Source organism: Chrysemys picta, chromosome 2, assembly GCF_011386835.1.
Source record: "Chrysemys picta bellii isolate R12L10 chromosome 2, ASM1138683v2, whole genome shotgun sequence".
NCBI lineage: Eukaryota > Metazoa > Chordata > Testudines > Emydidae > Chrysemys > Chrysemys picta.
This window is the reverse complement of record NC_088792.1, coordinates 280,944,237-280,966,784: the sequence shown is the minus strand read 5'-3', so window position 1 is coordinate 280,966,784 and position 22,548 is coordinate 280,944,237. Positions and strand designations below refer to the sequence as shown.

The following is a 22,548-nucleotide window of genomic DNA, read 5'->3' as shown; positions in this document are numbered from 1 at the left end:
AACAACAAGGAGTCCGGTGGCACCTTAAAGACTAACAGATTTATTTGGGCATAAAAGCTTATGCCCAAATAAATCTGTTAGTCTTTAAGGTGCCACCAGACTCCTTGTTGTTTTTTAAGTGTAATATGTAACTTATCATTTAAATCAGTTTCTGTACCATATGACTGGAGGATAGCTAATGTGAAGCCAATTTTTTAAAAAAGCTCCAGAGGTGACCCCAACAATTACAGGCTGGTATGCCTGACAAACTGGTTGAAACTATAGTAAAGAACAAAATTGTCAGACACGTAGATGAACATAATTTGTTGGGGAAGAGTCAACATGTTTTTTGTAAAAGGAAATCATGCCTCACCAACCTACTACGTTTCTTTGAGGGGGTCAACAAGCATGTGGACAAAGGGGATCTAGTGGATATAGTGTACTTGGTCTTTCAGAAAGCCTTTGACAAGATCCCTCACCAAAGGCTCTTCAGCAAAGTAAGCAATTATGGGATAAGAGGGAAGGTTCGCTCATGGATTGGTAACTGGTTAAAAGATAGGAAACAAAGGGTAGGAATAAATGGTCAGTTTTCAGAATGGAGAGAGGTAAATAGTGGTGTCCCGCAGCAGTCTGTACTGGGACCAATCCTATTCAACATATTCATAAACGATCTGGAAAAAGGGGTAAACAGTGAGGTGGCAAAATTTGCAGATGATACAAAACTACTCAAGATAGTTAAGTCCCAGGCAGATTGCAAAGAGCTACAAAAGGATCTCTCAAAACTGGGTGACTGGGCAACAAAATGGCAGATGAAATTCAGTGTTGTTAAATGCAAAGTAATGCGCATTGGAAAACATAATCCTAACTATACATATACAATGATGGGGTCTAACTTAGCTGTTACTACTCAAGAAAGAGCTCTTGAAGTCATTGTGGATAGTTCTCTGAAAACATCCACTCAATGTGCAACGGCAGTCAAAAAAGCGAACAGAATATTGGGAATCATTAATAAAGAGATAGATAATAGGACAGAAAATATCATATTGCCTTTATATAAATTCATGGTACGCCCACATCTTGAATACTGCATGTAGATGTGATTGCCCTATCTCAAAAAAGATATATTGGAATTGGAAAAGGTACAGAAAAGAGCAACAAAAATGATTAGGGGTATGGAACGGCTGCCATATGAGGAGAGAGAAATAAGACTGGGACTTTTCAGCTTGGAAAAGAGACGACTAAGGGGGGATATGATAGAGGTCTATAAAATCATGACTGGTATGGAGAAAGTAAATAAGGAAATGTTATTTACTCCTTCTTGTAACACAAGAACTAGGGGTCACCAAATGAAATTAATAGGCAGCAGGTTTAAAACAAACAAAAAGAAGTATTTTTTCACACAATGCACAGCCTACTGTCCCGTAGGACCCAAGGGCTGGCGCCCGCCTTGGTCAAGATACACTTGGCAGCAATTTCGGCTTTCCACCCTCCAGTGTCTGGTCAGTCGGTATTCTCCCACCACATGACTTCCCGGTTTTTGAAAGGTCCCCTCCTCCATCCAGCCCCTCCATTTCCAGGAAAATAATATCACCTCCAAGTGAATCGACTACTGGAAGGAGCTTATCTCCCCTCCCATACACAGAATACACCTCCCCTCCAATGCCACCAACAGTACCACAGCTGTAACCGGAATCAGCCTTCTCATCAGGAGATTCTGAGCTATCTGATGAACCACTCTTCCCTTACCCTACATCTCCTCCTCCACCGAAAAGACCCACACAAGTTTGAAACCAACCTCCGCATCATCTCACTCAGAGATGCTGTGGGCACCCATTGACACCTCCTACTAGCCATATTGGGGGCCTTGGGACTAGTACCCACTGCAGAGTCAATCTGATCTGCCAGGGTGTCACCCCTTGCTTCCCTGCAAAAAGCACGCTCATATCTGCTCCGGATCCTGCAGTTCCACTGGAACCAGCAAGATTGCCATCATCATCCCCAGCTGAAGCAGTGACTTCTACATCCCCGCCCCCAACCTCCCAATGACTACAGCCCTGCGTGGATACCAAATTTATATCCGCAGCCGCAGATATAAATTTGGTATCCACACAGGGCTCTACCAGTGACTTCAGGTAATTCCAGAACCTTCTCCGCGGAGTTGTTGGAGAGCTTCAGATTCCCCTTGAGATCCTAGCACAAACTTGTAGACATCCTGCACACTTCCGGATCCAACAGAATAGCTCTCCCCGTTAATGAAGCCACACTAGAGCCAGCTAGAACAATTGCCACCTGCGCTCCTACCCCCAAAGGGGCAGAGAAGCTTTATTATGTGTGGGCCAAGGGTATGTAATTTTTTGTTTTCTCACTTCACTGGTGGTCCAGGCCATTTCTGAAAGAGCTAGACAGCAATATCCCTGGTCTACTCCTGTTGACAAAGATGGCAAACACTTGGATCTACTGGGAAGAGAGGCCTTCTCCATCATCCAGCCTCCATTTCAGGATAGCCAGTTACTAGGTGCTACTGTCTAAATACTATTTCCTAAACTATACCAAGTTTGCAGAGTTTACTGACAGCCTTCCGCAACAGGACAGAGCACATTTTAAAGCTCTGATAGACAAGGGCAAACTGATAGCGATGACTGGCCTCCAATCTGCAGTTGATACATGGGCTTCCTATTTCTCTCTGGACAGGCCATCATTACGGATACATCCCTATTAGGTGGGGCACCCCGCATGAACAGTCACACAGCCCAGGGTGTTTGGACATCTTGAGAGGCCAGGATGTACATCAATATCATGGAGTTGTGAGCAGTACGGAAAGCATGCAAGTCCTTTCTTCAAGTCATCCACTCTCACCATGTCCTTACAATGTCCGACAATGTTATGACTGTCTCCAATAGTAGAGAGGACTCTATTAGAAAATGTTACCTAGCTAAATGGAAGTGCTTCTCTTCTTGGGCACAACAAAGAGGCATTCTTCCCGAGACTACAGATATTCCTCTCATCTTGGACTATATCCTATCTTTGAAGACATCAGGTTTGTCCATCAGCTCCTTGAGAGTCCACTTGGCGCTGATCAGTGCATACCATCCACCTTCTCAGGGCTACTCGGTCTTCACACATCCACTGACTGGTAGATTCTGGAAAGGCCTAATCGAACCTTCCCACCTACACAGAAGCCTGCTCCCTAGTGGGACCTGAACCTTGTTCTCTCAATACTCACAAAATTCACCCCTAAAGTAGTTTCAGAATTTCACCTTAACCAATCCATTACTTACCTGTGTTCTTCCCAAAACCGCACACTTCAACAGAGGAATGAAGACTCCACTCCCTCGATGTTCAGCAGGCCTTGGTTTTCTACCTACAGAGAACAAAACCAACCAGGAAATCCCCAAGACTGTTTGTCAGTATAGCAGAAAGAGTCAGGGCATACCATCTCCACCCAGAGAATCTCCAAATGGTTCTCTGGGTGTATTCTACTCTGTCAGCTTTCGAACCTCCCCCCACGTCCACCACATTGGGTAAGAGCTCATTCCACGAGAGCACAAGCAACAACTATGGCGTCTCTTTAGGAAGTACCCCTCCTGGACATCTGTGAAGCAGCCACATCAAGCTCCTTTCACACATTTGCAAGACATTATACCCTGGTGCAAGACTCTTCTGCTGATGCCTCCTTTGGGGCATCGGTACTCTGTTCAGCCCTACCTCCTACATCCTTATGCTCTCTTCCTACTTAGGTACTGCTGGTCAATCATCCACAGTAGGAATACAATAGGGGCCATCACTCAAAAAAGAAGAGGAAGTTGCTTACCTGTAACTGAAGGTGCTTTGAGATGTGTGGTCCCTATCTATATTCCATTACTGACCCTACTTGCCCCCCTGTGCTTCAGATCTTATATGATTTACGGTAGAGAAGGAACTGGAGAGGTTGGTCCACCACACCCTTTATCCCTTCAGTCGGCGGCATGAGGTGAATCAGGGTGAATGCATGGATCAACAAACACTACTGTCAAATTCTCTGGCTCCAGGCACATGGTGCACATGCTTAAGCCATTGTTTAATACAGATAGGGACCACACATCTCAAAGAGCCTCCAGTTATAGATAAGTAACCTCCTCTTTAAATCATAAATTTTAATCCTGTTTTGCATTTATACTTTTTTGTTATTTTACTAATGAGAGGAAAAGTTTGCGTCTCATTGGTTGATAACCATTAAAACATTGATTTGCATCTAAATATTGCCTTTACATTAATTTGATACTTTTTGCCAATCAGGAGGATACAGTATATCTATACACATTTATTTAAGAAATTATATACGTTACCATATATTTATTCAGATTCTTAATTTTTCCATTTTTTGTGATGACAGAAATTGGTGAATGATGCATTTCTTATTTACTAGAGGATTATTTATTTACTCCAGATTTGTCATGCTCTATTTTGATAGAAATTGGAATTCAATTAAAATGCGAATAGCAGTATTTTTTTAAATGGTTTAAAACTACCTTAAATGCAGGATGCATAAGAAAAAAAAATGTTTATGAAAACATGATTTGCATTTAAAACTGACTCCTTAAACAAAGTATTATCTGTAATCAGTTAATTTAACTCATTGTTTCTGGTCACCATGGCCAGGATTCTCAAACTAATTAAATAAACTGAAGAAAATATTCTTTCTGAACCTGCAGAGCAGGCTACTGCTGTCAAAAACTAGATTAGCACTTCAACAAACGCTGGTTCCAGGTGCTTAGCAAGTCAGTGGTTTGACTTTTATTAAAAACTTTGGCAGGAAATGTACTTTTTGAATATTATTTTTATGTAATTTAAATCATTTTAATAGATTATAATAACTTTAGGACATAGGTTGTCATAATTTCAAATGTAATTTGAAATGTTTAGTTTTTGAAGTATTTAATTTAAATTTAAAAAATCAGATTTAAATACAAATCTGAGTTTTTTAATTTTTTAAAAAATCATTGATTTTTATCCACCCTGCTAAACAGTGTGTTTTCCTTTAAAGACCTTCATTAGAATGATCCCCTTGGGAAACTGGAATAAAATGAGGGCAGGGTAGAGAATATGGTGACATATATTCGAGGAAGTGCTTCTTGTATTTGTTGAGTTTGTCATCTAGATACTACACTGATAAATTTCTTAGAGAGAAGTTGCCATTAAAATGTCAGCATTTATCATGAGTTTCCACACAGCGATATCTGAGGTACTAGAATTACTTTTTTTTTCTTAAGTAAAAGAAAACCGTGCAGGATCTCCGATAACTCTTGTGTGGAAACAATTGGTAAATGTTTTCTTTTTAATGAGATGTTCCAGAAACGGGCTCTTTGTAAGTAAAGTTAAATTTATTTCTCAAGTTAAGTAAACCTTTGAATAGCTGAAACTGTAAATCAAGCATCTAAACTTTCCTAGAAAAATGTTAAGTTTGATGGCACTGCCTTAAGAAATGGCAGGGAAATTATATGAATAGAAATGCATCTGCATCTGTCCTTACTGTGGCTAAAAATATGTGTAGTTTGGGAAAATATGCCTAGATATGACTTTTCCTGACCTTCTGTGACGTCTAACTAACTGCTCAGAGTACTCAAGCAGCTGTACTGAGAGAAGGTCAAAAATATCTCTTGATTGACTCCATCTATGGGTTGGTCTTCCTATTGTAAAAACAAAGACGTTTTTGTGAGTTATTTATACTCTTTGCTTTCAGCAGTTGAAAACTTCCCAGTGGCATTTCCATTTTATATTCATTTTTTCTAGTGGGGAGTCTAAGGCATCCAAGTGCGAGCTCTTTTTCATGTGATCAGTCTTTAGCTAGAATGGTCCCGGATGTTTTGGTAAGGGGGTTGACGCCTCTTTATGGTAAGGACTTAGAAATATCTCACTGGACTGAGTTTGGGTCACCTATGTGAATAGTCAATGTACTCACCACGGTGTCTTCACTGTGCTGAGTCGACTGCTGCCGCTCCCCCGTCAACTCTGCCTGCACTTTTCGCGGTGGTGGAGTACAGGAGTCGACGGGAGAGTACTTGGGGATCGATTTATCGCGTCTAGACTAGATGCAATAAATTGACCCCCGCTGGATCGATCGCTGCCTGCCAATCCGGCGGGTAGTATAGACATACCCTTAGTAAATATTAGTTACTCAGATAACAAGATGATGAATGTGACACGTAGCTAGACAGGAAGACAAGATGAGAATGTTAGATTCCCTTTTGGGGGTTAGGAGCTGGGTGTTCCACAACATTAAACCTGTGGCACAAATTTTTGACATCAACCAAGTCTAAACGTCTGATATGTCTCCATTCCATTTGCTAGTACTAGAGAATCAGCCCACTGTATCAAAGACTCTGTTACAAACCTCTCCAAGTATATTACACACAAAGCATTCACTTTTTTAACTTATCTGATTTCCCATAGTATATTTTTGTTCTGACATTTGTGTGTTTTACTTCAGCAGTGATGGATTGAAATAGCAGCAGCATATTTTAAATCCATTTCTGTTGCTGTGAGACTAGATTAGCTATTTTCTGTTTTTGGCTGAAAGAGAAACAGCAGAGTTTTAGTGTCCAGTCAAGCAGAATTTATTCTTGAAATGAGCAAGAAAGTTCCCAGATTAGAAAGGACTGCTGCAACTGATCTCATCCCTTGCATGTGTAATTCTGAATGTTTTTTAGTGGACTAAACCACGAGGTTAAAAACTTTGAATGAGCTTCGTTATTAGAAACTCCTGAATGGTGGTAAACACGCGGGAATTGCTCCTTTACAAGATTGATTAGCTTGTCATTCTGGAGAGGTTGATACGAAAACAATCAGACCTACTCAGAACCCTGAAGAATCTATGTAGCATGCAGCTCTAGCAAATTTTTAACTCCTATTTGAAAGCTGCATTCTAAGTATTTTTAAAATGGCAAATATCCAAGATTAATAATCCACATAGCAGAACTGGGAGGAGGCTGCTGTGGAGACAGCAGTATTATGTTGAACTTCAAATAGTCTGTGATAGTCAGAACAGTGGTAAGTAGCAAGCTAGTTTTACTACTGTTTTGTATTTTGATTAAATTGTAGCTTTTGGCCTGAATAGTAAGAGTCTGAGTAAATATCATCACATTTCTGTTTGGCTGAATTAGTCTGTTAAATGTGTTCCTAGTTACGCTGAAATGTAATAAGAAGTCCTAGTATTTAAGATTTTCTTTTTTTAATTTGTCAATAGAACTGAAAGATTTTCATGCTTCCATAAAGATTATATCTGCAGTTTATTTTATACCTTTGCAGAGATGCAATAGAATATTTCCATATGAAAAATAAATGTTTGCAAGTATGTGCTTGATTAATTGCCTCTTGGGATTTCTCAGTATAATTATGCCTTGTGCCACTAGATCAAAAGAAATGTTCACATGTGAAAAACTCTTCTACAGCATCACCCATAATTTTCTAAAAATGTCTTTCATTACCATGTGTCTTTGCATATCAAGATTGTTGTGTTTCAGCTGCTAATTTTGCAAAGGTATTTTCCCCTAGTATTAGTTTTATGAAACCTAACCAGCCCTCTCCCTATTTAAAAGCAGCCTTATTTGCCTTGTAAATTCCTGACAGTCTGCGGGCTGAGATCCATTAATCTGGGGGTTTGAAAGAAATTTGGAGATAGCATCTATTACACACTGAACCAGAATATTACTTATCATCAGTGTAACATTTATTTTCTCCTTAGTACAATACTGGAGGAAGAGAAGCTGCAGCAAGAAGAACGAATGAGAATGGAATCAAGGCGACAAGTCACAGTGTCCTGGGATTCAGGAGGATCAGATGAAGCCCCTCCCAAGGTAGCTAACTTTTTGTTAACACATACTTTACATTCAACAATATTATTATTTTATTCCATTAACCTGTTAAATATTGTTCAGTGATGAGAGAAGCCAGAAGGCTCCCTCCTCTTGCCCTGTTTGGTGATCTGCTGCTCATGATAACACTTAACTAATTTTACACTATTTCAGATGGATTTCACTTTAAGGACCCAGCCTTAGAGCTGATTTGTATTGCAGGTTTGTGGTGTTGGGTCAGACTGTTAGCCAATACTGTATTAACTTTTCTCTGGTTTCTCTCTTTTCTCATGGTCATGTAACTTGAAAAAGACCAGAATAGTTTGCCATTAAATTGTTTTGCCTAGAGCTAAACATTTTCTCCCTTTCTTTCTGTCTGTGTTATTTCTCATAAATTAATAGCTAGTGAGATCCCTGACAATCACAAAGTAAAGTTTATACCATAATAGTGAGTGGATAGAAATGAGTTCAATTGATTTTTACTTTATTCTGATGAGACTGTTACAATTCCTCTCTGAAGATTTCCCTTTTATAATTTAAAGGATCCTTAAGTATTTTTTTTTTGTATGTTCATTGGTATGTCTATCTGCTATCCATCTGGACACCACTGCCGTGCAGTCTTGAAGTCTAATCCTGCAAGGTGCTGAGTAGCCCCAAAGTCCACTATTGTCAGTGTCTCCTCATAGGAGCCATTGGGCACAAATATTTTGACTAGCTTCTCCTTGAGTTCAGTCACCATCCCAGTGCCAAATATTGGCTGTGTTTTAACCAGCTAATTGACCATGAAAACCCGGAAGCCAGCAGCTGCTGTTTCTGCCACACACATCCATAAACATTCCTGGCAAAAGGTGGGGTCTTTTTCTTTTTTTTCTTTTTTTTTTTTTACCATCTTTAGCTTGTTGGCTGAGAGAGTTGTGAGCCCCGCTTCTGCACTTTAATAGGGACAACAGGACAAGAAACATAGCCCATGGAAAAATGGTTTGAACTTTTTGTTCTAAAATGAATTTTTAAAACCCCATTGACCTATTTAATCAACTAAGATTGAGGGCAGGTCTACTCTTAAATCATTGCATCGGTGCTGCTGCAGCTCTTAAGTGAAGATGTTCCTATGAGAGCTCTCCCATCTGCATAGTTAATCCACCTTCCCAAGAGGTAATAGTTATGTTGACAGTAGAAGCCCTCCCGTTGACATACCACTATCTAAACAGGGGGTTACGGTTAGGATAACTATGTCACTCAGGGATGTGGATTTTTTACACCTCTGAGTGACGTAGTTATACTGACATAGGTCTGTAATATAGACCTGGCCTAACGGGCATGATTTAATGCTTATATAGTCAGTAATATATACATTGGCAAAAGGAAATAAATTGCATGACCCATAATAACAATGGTAGTTAATAATTTAAAACCTTGTTTGATGAAGGAATTAAATTTTGCCTTCTAAGGCTTAATCTGAGTGCACTAAATGCTTTTTTAATGTAATGAATGAAGAATTACAACTGTTAGAAAAGCACATCATTAACACCTTTGAGAACAGTGATTTTATGAGCTTTGGGACCTGATCAAGTATGCTGATTTTGAAATCTGATACCCACGTTATTGTGCATCATTTTCTATTTGAGGGGTTTAGATCATTTTTGTTCCTGTTCAAGTTACTCTCTTTATATATGTGGCTCTATAGATGTGAAATTTAGCTGCAGAGTTAAGGCATCACTTTACACTGTTTCTCCATAAAATATTCAGGATGTGTACTGATGATTTGAAAACCAGTTAGATTAATTTTGTCAACATGGGATTTAATGCTTCTTTTAAGACTTGACTCTTAGAATCCATATTAGTTCCTCCATGATGGCATTTGGTTTCTTTTTCTTCTCATTGTGACAGAGTTTCAGCACCATTATACACATACAGTGAAGGGTTTTAGACTTCTCATTCAAAACTGTATGTATACCAGTAGACTCACAACAAAGTTTATCACAACAGTTAGTACTATCAAATGACATACCCCCATCTCGTCCCTATGTACAGTTAGAAACCTTGCAATCAGGCAGTATTTTGCAAAATACTGTTTTTCTCTGCACTTGATTCCTTCCCCACTGCACCTAGCGACACCACCTCCTTATCTCTAAAGACGTGTAAATCTTTTGAAAGCTGATGTTGATCACATGTCCCTGGGAAGAAGTCAGCAAACTTGCCACCAATGATGAAGTAGTGGCGCTGCTCTGCCTAGATGATAAAAGTATGTCGCGCCAGCAATATCTCCACCATTTAGTGGCCACAGATAGACATGGAATTCAGTTTCCAGCAAAATCATAGGCTCTTAGATGCCAATGCAAAATAGCAAGCTTCTTTTCACATTACAGTGTATAATATTACCCTCTGAATTCTTTCACTTTTTCATGATTGTCCAGACGATGTACAGTTACAGGAAGTGTTGCAACTAATCCTAAAGAGGAAAGGGATCAGTTATCTGATAGCCAGCCAAGGAGTTTTGTGGCCACTTGCTTGCTGCCACCTATAGTTAATGCTGCTGTCAATTCTAATGGGAGACATTTCTAGCTGCTTCACTATACTGGGCATGGGTTATAAAACAAGGCATAACTAATCCAAGTGTCTTGGAATTCAAATGTTGGTTAAAATTTGGGGCAGTTAATTACATGGACATTAACAATTAGAGCTCAGGGAGTCTCTCAGGATAATTTCTGTGAATATTCATTCCAAGAAATAATTCAGTTTGCTTTACCTGTGTTTAGACTTTACTGTGCTTTACCTGTACTTTAGACCACTATTCTAGCAAAGGAGTTAACTGTGAGGAGCATTTGTCAAAATACATGGGAAATGTTGGCAGATATTAGCAGGAAGCCGATTATGAACTTGGAAACGTGAGCATTCACACCTGAAACCTGATTTTAATTATTATGCTTTAATAGTGTGTCCTCTCAGAACCAACCCATAGTTCAGGTTATTGGATACTCACAATCAGCTACTCTCAAAGAACCTACAGAACAAGAGTTATTAATAGAAATTGTTCAGCAAATAATTTGGAATATTAAATTATTCCACTAGCCTAAACTGTTTGCAAACAGAAAAAGAGGCAAAATTCATTGAATGAATTATTCACTCAACTCTGTTGTTTCCTACAATCCTTTTTTGCTTACATTTTGAAGCTTGCTTTCATGACGCATCTTGTATAAGTTTAGCAGTATGAGAAAATTTGCCTTTCCTGAAAATAACTTACTTTGATTTATTTATTTATATGATTGTTCTCTTTAAAAAGTGCACTCTTTTATATTTATAGCCCAGCAGACCTGGTTATCCCAGTCCAAGATCCAGTGAAGGGTTTTATCCTAGTCCACAGCATATGGTACCGCCCAATCATTACCAGGTAAAATATTATCTATCTTTGTGCCTGCTGTTTTAAAATAGTTTATCATCCATTTGCATGTAGTGGGTCTCTTTCTCCTCATGTGTACACCAGTTTAGCTCCATTGAGTTCAATAGACATACTTCTGATTTACGCCAGCGTAACACCAGAATTGAGTCTGGTAGGTTGATTCCAAATGGCAAGCAAGTCAGCTGTTTGTCTGACTCTCCAGTCAATTAAAACTACAGTAATAAACTTTTTCTCATATTTATCAAGGAAGTTCAGTGTTCATGTAACATGCATGTGACAATTTACACTTGGCTAACAAAGTCACTTGCATGTCAAAATAGGATTAAGTGGTCTGATTACCTTGGCCTTGTTCATGCTGTGTTCCCCAGTGAGTTCTTTGAAGCATTTCATGTTCCGTCGAGTTGATAGCCCTCTCCAAATGTTAACACATAGTATACTTGCCTGTTTAACTTTGGTCTTGTACCATCAAAGTAAATTTAAAACATCTTCTGTCATGGAACTGTTTCAGAATTTTTAGATTTGCTCAAAGCTGCATGAAGCAGCATTTTTTAAAATGAGAACACTTCAGTCTCATTAAAATTGCTTTGATTTTTCTATAGAGAAGGAATTTGTCAGGCCATCCTGCCGCTATGATAATTACATGCTGTCACTCAGGATTTAAGCTTGTAACATACACTAGGGGGTACATTTTTAGCATAGTTCATAGGGAGCTATGTGCATGATTCCTATTAACATTAATGAGAGTGTGTAATTCCTTGTGTTGAAAATGTACTGATGGATATGTTTTTGTTCATTAAGGGATTTTGATGTCCTCTACTACTAGGGTTAAAACATAACTTTTATCACTAGTTGAGGACACCTGTTCTAACACAATAAACATGTGGTTTGTTAAAGCAGTATTTGTGAGTATGTCATATTTCAGCTTTAATTGCTGACCTTTCTTCTGATTCTCTCTCTATATTTTTTTTTAATTGACTTCATCTCCTGCCATGAGGCATTTATTATGCTCTCTGTTTTGGCCACATGAGAGAGAATCATCAAACATGGAAGAGCTTAACTGGGGGCCTTAATATGATCATCAAGCATTTTCTTTTTATAGGTCTCTGGCTATCCTGGTTCTCATGGGATACCAGCCATGGCAGGCAGCATTTATCCTGGCCAGGCATCTCTTTTGGATCAAGCAGATTCCTGGAACCATCGCCCTCAGGAAATATCAATGTGGCCCCCCACCCTGGAGGTAATGTGAATTTTCACAAAGTGTATTGTACATTGTACAGTAATTGCATTCTAAAGCTTTTTTAAAAAATTGCAAATACAACTCTGGAGTTTAATCTAGGGAAACTAAGTCGATTTACCTGGAAGTTTTAAAATGGTTTGATTAAGGAAGGAAGGGAATATTATTCATCAATAAAAACAGTGGAGTGGGACTCGTGACTGGAGTCTGTTCATTGTTCTACCACTGGTTTCTTACATGAGCTTAGGCAAGCTGTGGTGCACCTATGCCTGAGTTCACTAATTGCTAAAATGGGGATATTAGTATTTACCTTCCTTTTTGGGGGTGTTGAGACTAAATTAATGGTTATAAAGTACTTTGAATTCCTCAGACAAAATGCACCGCAAAAGAGCAAAGTTGTTATTACTTATTATTGAAGGAGACAAGTTTATGCTAAATAAAATATATATTAATTCATCATCCATTTAAAAAATATATAGTGCCATGGATACCTAGTGCACTTTATGAATCCAAGGTTTCTCCATGATCACAGCATACCTCTCACCATCCCAACGCCACTAAGTACCACACAGATTGCCAAACTCTTTCCCCAACCCTCCCCTTTGTCCTTCTAATTCTTTTTTCATTCCCCTTCCAACAGTCCGTCCGTCCTCCCTTCCTTTCTCCCTGCAGTCCCTTCATCTCTCCTTATTTTCTCTGTCTCGTCATGGTAGTGGTCCTCATGCAGCTCCCATCTTACTAAGTCTCTTTGCTCCCTGTGGTGGTGCTCTTCTCTCTCTACCTGTAATTGCATGAGCAGAACTGAAAAGTGGGATATTCTGCTAAATACAGGACAGCAGAGATGTGTCATGCAAAGAAACCCATATTTGTGCTTTTCTTTGCCCAAGAGAGCACTAGTTTGACTTGACCATATGTTCTGCCTATACTGTACTGGTTGGTACCTTCACTATATATAGTTGGTGGTGTAGGATTCCTCCATGAGGTTGGAATGGCTAGTTCAGGGGTCGGCAACCTTTCAGAAGTGGTGTGCCGAGTCTTCGTTTATTCACTCTAATTTAAGGTTTCACGTGCCAGTAATACATTTTAACGTTTTTAGAAGGTCTCTTTCTATAATTCTATAATATATAACTATTTGTTGTATGTAAAGTAAATAAAGTTTTTAAAATGTTTAATAAGCTTCATTTAAAATTAAATTAAAATGCAGAGCCCCCCCAGACCGGTGCCATAGGTTGCCTACTCCTGGGCTAGTTAATGATGAAAATGTTTCTTCCTTCTTACGCTGGTAGAGTAATACCCTAAATCCCCCAACTAGTCAATAAGAACAATAGAATCTGGCTCTATTTGTGCTCAAGTAGGGGTGAAGGAGAAGGCAGTATAAGAACATGATGTGTTTTGTGCATATTCATCACTAATACATTACAGCTGAGGTTTTCACTGGAATGTATGGGGGTCAGGTGACCAAATCCCATTGAATTTCAATAGGAGTTGGGCACCAAACTTCCTTTGGCACCTATGAAAACCCCACCCTACATTTCTTGTGGTTAGTGTTTTCAGTATCACTTAAGGGGACAGTGTCAGGTACATTAGGCTCAAAATTTAGATTCTGTAGAACAAGAAGTTTACAAAACTATTAGAAATAATCCCATGATATTTTTCAAAGGTGTCAGTAAAAATAGGTGGGGAGGAGGGTTTGTTTGTTTGGATAGAAACATTATCCTGCAGTGCTAGCAACCCAAACATTGTGCTAGTGCCCAAGACCCAGACAGTAATACCGACAAATCTGTTTTCATCATCCAAGCTTTGTGAAAAGAAAAGAAAAAAAAAAAGCACATCAAAATTATTGAAAAGTAAAACAGATTTCTAAAGTTCATTCCGTTCCAATAATAAGCAGGGCAAACTAAATGTTTACAACTGGAATGTGTCCTTTTTGATGTGCCACTTTAATATTTTAAAAAGCAACAGAGGGTCCTGTGGCACCTTTGAGACTAACAGAAGTACTGGGAGCATAAGCTTTCGTGGGTAAGAACCTCACTTCTTCAGATGCAAGTAATGGAAATCTCCAGAGGCAGGTATATATCAGTGTGGAGATAACGAGGTTAGTTCAATCAGGGAGGATGAGTTGCTCTGCTAGCAGTTGAGGTGTGAACACCAAGGGAGGAGAAACTGTTTCTGTAGTTGGATAGCCATTCACAGTCTTTGTTTAATCCTGATCTGATGGTGTCAAATTTGCAAATGAATTGGAGCTCAGCAGTTTCTCTTTGGAGTCTGGTCCTGAAGTTTTTTTGCTGTAAGATGGCAACCTTTACATCTGCTATTGTGTGGCCAGGGAGGTTGAAGTGTTCTCCTACAGGTTTTTGTATATTGCCATTCCTGATATCTGACTTGTGTCCATTTATCCTCTTGCGTAGTGACTGTCCAGTTTGGCCAATGTACATAGCAGAGGGGCATTGCTGGCATATGATGGCATATATAACATTGGTGGACGTGCAGGTGAATGAGCCGGTGATGTTGTAGCTGATCTGGTTAGGTCCAGTGATGGTGTTGCTGGTGTAGATATGTGGGCAGAGTTGGCATCGAGGTTTGTTGCATGGGTTGGTTCCTGAGTTAGAGTTGTTATGGTGCGGTGCGTGGTTGCTAGTGAGAATATGCTTAAGGTTGGCAGGTTGTCTGTGGGCGAGGACTGGCCTGCCTCCCAAGGTCTGTGAAAGTGAGGGATCATTGTCCAGGATGGGTTGTAGATCATTGATGATGCGTTGGAGAGGTTTAAGCTGAGGACTGTAGGTGATGGCCAGTGGAGTTCTGTTGGTTTCTCTTCTGGGCCTGTCTTGTAGCAGGAGGCTTCTGGGTACACGTCTGGCTCTGTTGATTTGTTTCTTTATTTCCTTGTGTGGGTATCGTAGTTTTGAGAATGCTTGGTGAAGATCTTGTAGGTGTTGGTCTCTGTCTGAGGGGTTGGAGCAGATGCGATTGTACCTCAGTGCTTGGCTGTAGACGATGGATCGTGTGGTGTGACCGGGGTGGAAGCTGGAGGCATGAAGGTAGGCGTAGCGGTCGGTGGGTTTTCGGTATAGGGTGGTGTTAATGTGGCCATTGCTTATTTGTACGGTGGTGTCCAGGAAGTGGACCTCCCGTGTAGATTGGTCCAGGCTGAGGTTGATGGTGGGGTGGAAGCTGTTGAAAGCATGGTGGAATTCTTCCAGGGCCTCCTTCCCATGGGTCCAGATGATGAAGATGTCATCAATATAGCGTAGGTAGAGAAGGGGCACAGACCTTGGGAGGCAGGCCAGTCCTCGCCCACAGACAACCTGCCAACCTTAAGCATATTCTCACTAGCAACCACGCACCGCACCATAACAACTCTAACTCAGGAACCAACCCATGCAACAAACCTCGATGCCAACTCTGCCCACATATCTACACCAGCAACACCATCACTGGACCTAACCAGATCAGCTACAACATCACCGGCTCATTCACCTGCACGTCCACCAATGTTATATATGCCATCATATGCCAGCAATGCCCCTCTGCTATGTACATTGGCCAAACTGGACAGTCACTACGCAAGAGGATAAATGGACACAAGTCAGATATCAGGAATGGCAATATACAAAAACCTGTAGGAGAACACTTCAACCTCCCTGGCCACACAATAGCAGATGTAAAGGTTGCCATCTTACAGCAAAAAAACTTCAGGACCAGACTCCAAAGAGAAACTGCTGAGCTCCAATTCATTTGCAAATTTGACACCATCAGATCAGGATTAAACAAAGACTGTGAATGGCTATCCAACTACAGAAACAGTTTCTCCTCCCTTGGTGTTCACACCTCAACTGCTAGCAGAGCAACTCATCCTCCCTGATTGAACTAACCTCGTTATCTCCACACTGATATATACCTGCCTCTGGAGATTTCCATTACTTGCATCTGAAGAAGTGAGGTTCTTACCCACGAAAGCTTATGCTCCCAGTACTTCTGTTAGTCTCAAAGGTGCCACAGGACCCTCTGTTGCTTTTTACAGATTCAGACTAACACGGCTACCCCTCTGATACTTTAATATTTTAGTAGAGCTGAGAACATAGACTCTAGGTTTTGGGTTTTCTAAATCCCTTCTCTTATAATACAAGAGTTTTCACAACTGTGTATAAAAACTATTGAGTCCCATGACATTCTGCCATGGTAGGCAAATGGCAACCCTTGAGCTTTCCCTCTTAGGATTCTGGCACTTTGGACATGCGAGGAATGGGACAGGTCCTACCAACACATCTAATGGAGGAGAGATTGATACGACAGCAACAAGAAATGGAGGAAGACCAGCGCTGGCTTGAAAAAGAGGAGAGATTCCTGGTAATACATTGCAGAGTACCACTAATCTCAGTAGCAGTCAACAATTAAAGCTTATTAAAATTAATAGTTTCTGTGTAACAGGAATATTAATTGAACAGATAAGTTACTACTGAAACTTAAGTGGCATTTATTTGAGCCAGCTTAGTCCTCAATTAATAGCACAATATATGCCTCTCAACTGTCTATTTTAAATACAAAGTTCTGTCTGTTCCACACAAACATGATGTGATTCGATATCATCAGTTATTGACATCTGAAATATTGACTTTTTAAACTGATAACTGAAATGAAAAGTTTTGCTTGGCAAACAAATCCAGTTTTTAAAACTTCTTGAGCAGCTGTTTTTCTTGTGATCCATATCTGGATCTTCATCACACATTTGTTTTCCACATTCAGGCCTCTAGAGATTATGAGGGGTGGTGCAAAATGCTATTGTGTGGGCATCCAGATTTGCTCCCGAGCAGGTAGAGCAGAGAGAGCTCAGTCCCTTGGAGAAGGGGTAATCTCACATTTATCTGGCAACCCTGGCTCTTGAAAGAGTTGTCCAGTTTTCTGCTCGAGGAGAAATTGATGGGAGGGCGTAATTTTTAAAAAAAAAAACAAGCAGGAGTTGTGGAGAGCAATATGTTTGATTTCCTAATCTCTGCAGATGAATCATCCCTTTTCTTTTCTTGCCAAGGTTACAGTCTTGCTTTTCTGGGGTGAAACCCATGTCTTCAGGGAGAATCAAACTCTAGTTTCCCAAACATCTATATTAGCAGCAAAACACAGACTCAGAGTTCAAGTTCTGTGTTCAGATGCTCACTCTTCAGACCAACAGCTGGGGGAGGTTTAGGTTGGATATTAGGAAAAACGTTTTCACTAGGAGGGTGGTGAAGCACTGGAATGACTTACCTAGGGAGGTGGTGGAATCTCCTTCCTTGGAGGTTTTTAAAGTCAGGCTTGACAAAGCCCTGGCTGATGATTTAGGTGGGGATTGGTCCTGCTTTGAGCAGGGGGTTGGACTAGATGACCCTTCCAACCCTGATATTCTATGATTCTACTGGGAATGCTACAGAGACAGCACAGTCAGACCACAGGATGAGGAACAATGCTCTGTTCTGTTCTATATAGGTTCTTATGCCATGCTTACCACTATAATAACTGAGCACCTTTCATTAGTACATTAAGCATTATGACTAATATCTGTCATGTGTTTTTTTTTCTTCTCATGATTTTTCATCCTTTCCCCAGGGGGAGAAGTGTGCACAGTAGAATGTTTTGTGTTAGAATTTTTTTATAATGTACACATGTTGCTGAATATTTGTCATAGAAGGCAAAGAAGAGGATGTTGCACTTAGAGTGGAAGGCAGTGAGGTTTATGATGGTCCTTAGTTCCTGTGGGAGTCTGTTCTACTGTCCTGAATTGGCCCCCAAGAAAACTGTCCCTTGCACAGATGAGCTTTACCCTCATTGCAGAAAGTTCCATTGTGCCAAAGGGACAAATTTATCAACCACAATTGTCTTCGTGGAGCTTTAGGTGATCTTGTAGGTTCTCTGGGCCCAGGGCACTGAGTGCTTTGAAAAAAACAACTGAGACCTTGAACTTGGCTCAGTATTCTATGAGACACAAGTGTAGAGGAGTGGAATACAGGTTTGATGTGTTCAGTGTTGCTGAGGAGACATTCTGCAGCATTCTGTACCAGTTAGTTTCCTAATTGCTGAAGACTTAGAATCATAGAATATTAGGGTTGAAAGAGACCTCAGGAGGTCATCTAGTCCAATCCCCTGCTCAAAGCAGGACCAACACCAACTAAATCATTCCAGCCAAGGCTTTGTCAAGCCGGGCCTTAAAAACCTCTAAGGATGGAGATTCCACCACCTCCCTAGGTAACCCATTCCAGTGCTTCACCACCCTCCTAGTGAAATAGTGTTTCCTAATATCCAACCTAGACCTCCCCCACTGCAACTTGAGACCATTGCTTCTTGTTCTGTCATCTGCCACCACTGAGAACAGCCTAACTCCATCCTCTTTGGAATCCCCCTTCAGGTAATTGAAGGCTGCTATCAAATCTCCCCTCACTCTTCTCTTCTGCAGACTAAATAACCCCAGGTCCTCAGCCTCTCTTTGTAAGTCATGTGCCCCAGCCCCCTAATCATTTTCATTGCTCTCTGCTGTTCTCTCTCCAATTTGTCCACATCCTTTCTGTAGTGGGGGGACCAAAACTGGACACAATACTCCAGGTGTGGCCTCACCAGTGCTGAATAGAGGGGAATAATCACTTCCCTCGATCTGCTGGTAATGCTCCTACTAATACAGCCCAATATGCCATTGGCCTTCTTGGCAACAAGGGCACACTGCTGACTCATATCCAGCTTCTCGTCTACTGTAATCCCCAGATCCTTTTCTGTAGAACTGCTGCTTAGCCACTCGGTCCCCAGCCTGTAGCGGTACATAGGATTCTTCCTTCCTAAGTGCAGGACTCTGCACTTGTCCTTGTTGAACCTCATCAGATTTCTTTTGGCCCAATCCTCCAATTTGTCTAGATTACTCTGGACTCTATCCCTACCCTCCATCGTATCTACCTCTCCCCCCAGTTTAGTGTCATCTGCAAACTTGCTAAGGGTGCAATTAATCCCATCATTCAGATCATTAATAAAGATGTTGAACAAAACCGGCCCCAGGACCGACCCCTGGGGCACTCCACTTGCTGCCAAGTAGACACTGAGCCGTTGATCACTACCTGTTGAGCCCGACAATCTAGCCAGCTTTCTATCCACCTTATAATCCATTCATCCAATCCATACTTTTTTAACTTGCTGGCAAGAATACTGTGGGAGACCGTATCAAAAGTTTTGCTAAAGTCAAGATCTACCACATCCACCGCTTTCCCCATATCCACAGAGCCAGTTATCTCATCATAGAAGGCAATCAGGTTGGTCAGGCATGACTTGCTCTTGGTGAATCCATGTTGACTGTTCCTGATCACCTTCCTCTCCTCCAGGTTCTTCAAAATGGATTCCTTGAGGACCTGCTCCATGATTTTGCCGGGGACTGAAGTGAGGCTGACCAGTCTGTAGTTCCCCAGGTTCTCTTTTTTCCCTTTTTAAAATATGGGCACTATATTTGCCTTTTTCCAATCGTCCGGGACTTCCCCCGATCACCACGAATTTTCAATGGCTCTGCAATCACATCAGCCAACTCCCTCAGCACCCTTGGATGCATTAGATCTGGACCCATGGACTTGTGCACGTCCGGCTTTTCTAAATAGTCCTTAACCTGTTCTTTCACCACTGAGGGCTGCTTACCTACTCCCCATGCTGTGTTGCCCAGAGCTGCCCTTGTCTGTGAAGACTGAGGCAAAAAAAGCATTGAGTACTTAAGCTTTTTCCACATCATCTGTCACTATGTTGCCTCTCCCATTCAGTAAGGGGCCCACACTTTCCCTGACCACCTTCTTGTTGCTAACATACCTGTAGAAACCCTTCTTGTTACCCTTCACATTCCTTGCTAGCTGCAACTCCAGTTGTGCCTTGGCCTTTCTGATTACACCCCTGCATGCTGTAGCAATATTTTTATACTCTTCCCTGGTCATTTGTCCAAATTTCCACTTCTTGTAAGCTTCCTTTTTGAGTTTAAGCTCACCAAAGATTTCACTGTTAAGCCAAGCTGGTCGCCTGCCATATTTGCTATTCTTTCTGAACATCGGGATAGTTTGTTCCTGTGCCCTCAATAAGGCTTCTTTAAAATACAGCCAGCTTTCCTGGACTCCTTGCCCCCTCATATTAGCCTTCCAGGGATCCTGCCCATCAGTTCCCTAAGGGAGTCTGTCTGCTTTTTCTGAAGTCCAGGGTCTGTATTTTGCAACTCTCCTTTCTTCCTTTTGTCAGGATCCTGAACTCAACCATCTCATGTGTATCTCCTTGCTTTAGTGCAGCTCAGAACTGACAACAGCTTGAATAACTGAGGCCAGGTCATCATTTGCCAAGGTGGTATGGAGTCTCCTAGCCAACTGGATATGGTAGAAAGCATTGCTTACCAATGTTGCGGTGTGAGAATTTAGCTACAGACTGATTGACCAATTGCAGGTGTCGACCCACTACCAAAGAAGATTGCACAGTGGCTGCAAACGCTTCAGAATGCTTTCCTCTGCCTACCAGCATCACCTCTGTCTTGCTTGGATTCAGTTTCAACCAGCTGTTCTTTATCCATGAGCTGATCTCATCCAATTACTGGTGATAGCACTATGGTTGTATGTGGTGAAGAATAGGTAGAGCGTGTCATGTTCATATTACAGGCACTTGAATCCATGTCATCTGACCAATTCAACTAGTGGCTACATGCAGGTGTTGAATAGGGTCAGAGAGACAAGTGAAACTTGTGAGACTCCACATGAGGCAACATAGTAGACGTGCAGTGTCCCATCACTACTCTTTGAGTGCATCTCTCCAAGAAGGACTTAAATCATTTTAGTGTATTACCTTCGACCCTTGCGACCTCTTTCCAGGCAAGACAGCTGTCTTATTGTAAACTGGATCAAATATTGCAGAGAAGTCCAGGAGAATAAGAATGGATGCCTGCCTTCTGTCTATTGGCAGCAGGTCATCAGTACCAGTAAATCAGTACAGTTCCATGTCCTGGCCTGAATCCAGATTGTGTCAAACCCAGGATATTAGTTTCAGTTAGATAAGGTTGAAGATGGTTTTTGGCTAACTTCTCTTATCCGCTTGCTCAGGAAAAGAAGGTTTGACACTTTGAGGTATTTGGCTAGAATTTATGTATCCAGGGTGGGTTTCTTCAGTGTTGGGTGGACTTTTGCGTGTTTGAAAGAGGAAGAGAAGGGTCCTTCCCTGAATGAGGTGTTGGCTGTTTTGGTCATGAGTGGCACCAGTTGCTCATGACTCTCTCTTTCAAGCCAGGAAGGGTTTGGATAGGATTCACAAGTCTTGGGTCAAGACTCCTTTAGGGTATCCAGAACTTCTTGATGAGTGAATGTACTGAACTTGAGGAATGCAAGCAAACTATGGGCTGCAGATTGCGCAGATTGAAATTTTTGGGAAGCCTTCCCAAATATGCATGATCTTTTCAGTGAAGTAGAATGATAGTTCTTTGCAGCTCTAGGTACTCAGTTCAAATACAGGATGTAGATACTCAGAATGGATACTCAGAGTGTACCACTCTGGATAGTTCCATGGGGTGGGATTTGGCAGCGTCAGTGAAGACTGATAGGAAGCTTCTCGTAGCCTGTAATATAGCTTCAGCATCAGCTTGGAGGAATTTGTTAAATTTCATTCTGCCTTTATCAGCCTGCGTTTTCCATCACTGGCACTCAGGTGACACACTCCAGCAAAATTAGAAGTAGTGTTGACAAGCTCTGGGAGCAGCTATATTGTACATTCCTCAGAAGGGTGGATTGGCCTGGTGTGAACTCTTTGAAGGATACAAAAAGGGGAAATGGAGAGTCACACGCAAATTTCCAAAATCTCATCTTGGATTATTATTTTTGTTTTTCTTGAGCAAATCATAGGGGAAAGGATGCTCCCCTCACCTTTGGCTCATCTCCTGCCTATTTTTTCTTTGTATGTATTCTGTTCAGAGACTTCAAGGGTTTTTTTTTTTTTGTTTTTTTTTTTGGATGCCAGTTACAGATTTAATGGAGATTTATATATTGCTAGGTATTACAAGCTAACATTTTATTAGCATAATATATTCGAATCCATAGTATGTTGTCGAAGGAAACTGTTTAATTAACAACCAGGCAGTTCTTGAAAACGAGATTTCA

The 22,548-nt window shown here is 41.0% G+C and overlaps 1 protein-coding gene across 28 annotated transcripts in view; it reads left to right on the top strand.

Moving 5' to 3' along the window:
• Window positions 1-22,548, top strand: part of PTK2 (protein tyrosine kinase 2) — a 359,211-nt gene that overhangs the window by 306,039 nt on the left and 30,624 nt on the right. For 21 of the 28 annotated variants that reach the window (XM_024102644.3, XM_024102653.3, XM_024102650.3 and 18 more), the window contains 4 exons: window positions 7,700-7,811; window positions 11,110-11,196; window positions 12,305-12,442; window positions 16,655-16,786. In XM_024102644.3, the coding sequence (XP_023958412.2) occupies window positions 7,700-7,811; window positions 11,110-11,196; window positions 12,305-12,442; window positions 16,655-16,786 (469 nt within the window). Of the gene's footprint in view, window positions 1-6,589; window positions 7,006-7,699; window positions 7,812-11,109; window positions 11,197-12,304; window positions 12,443-16,654; window positions 16,787-22,548 lie in introns of those variants that run through there. The other 7 variants (XM_065586258.1, XM_065586257.1, XM_065586254.1 and 4 more) reach the window with 2 other exon arrangements.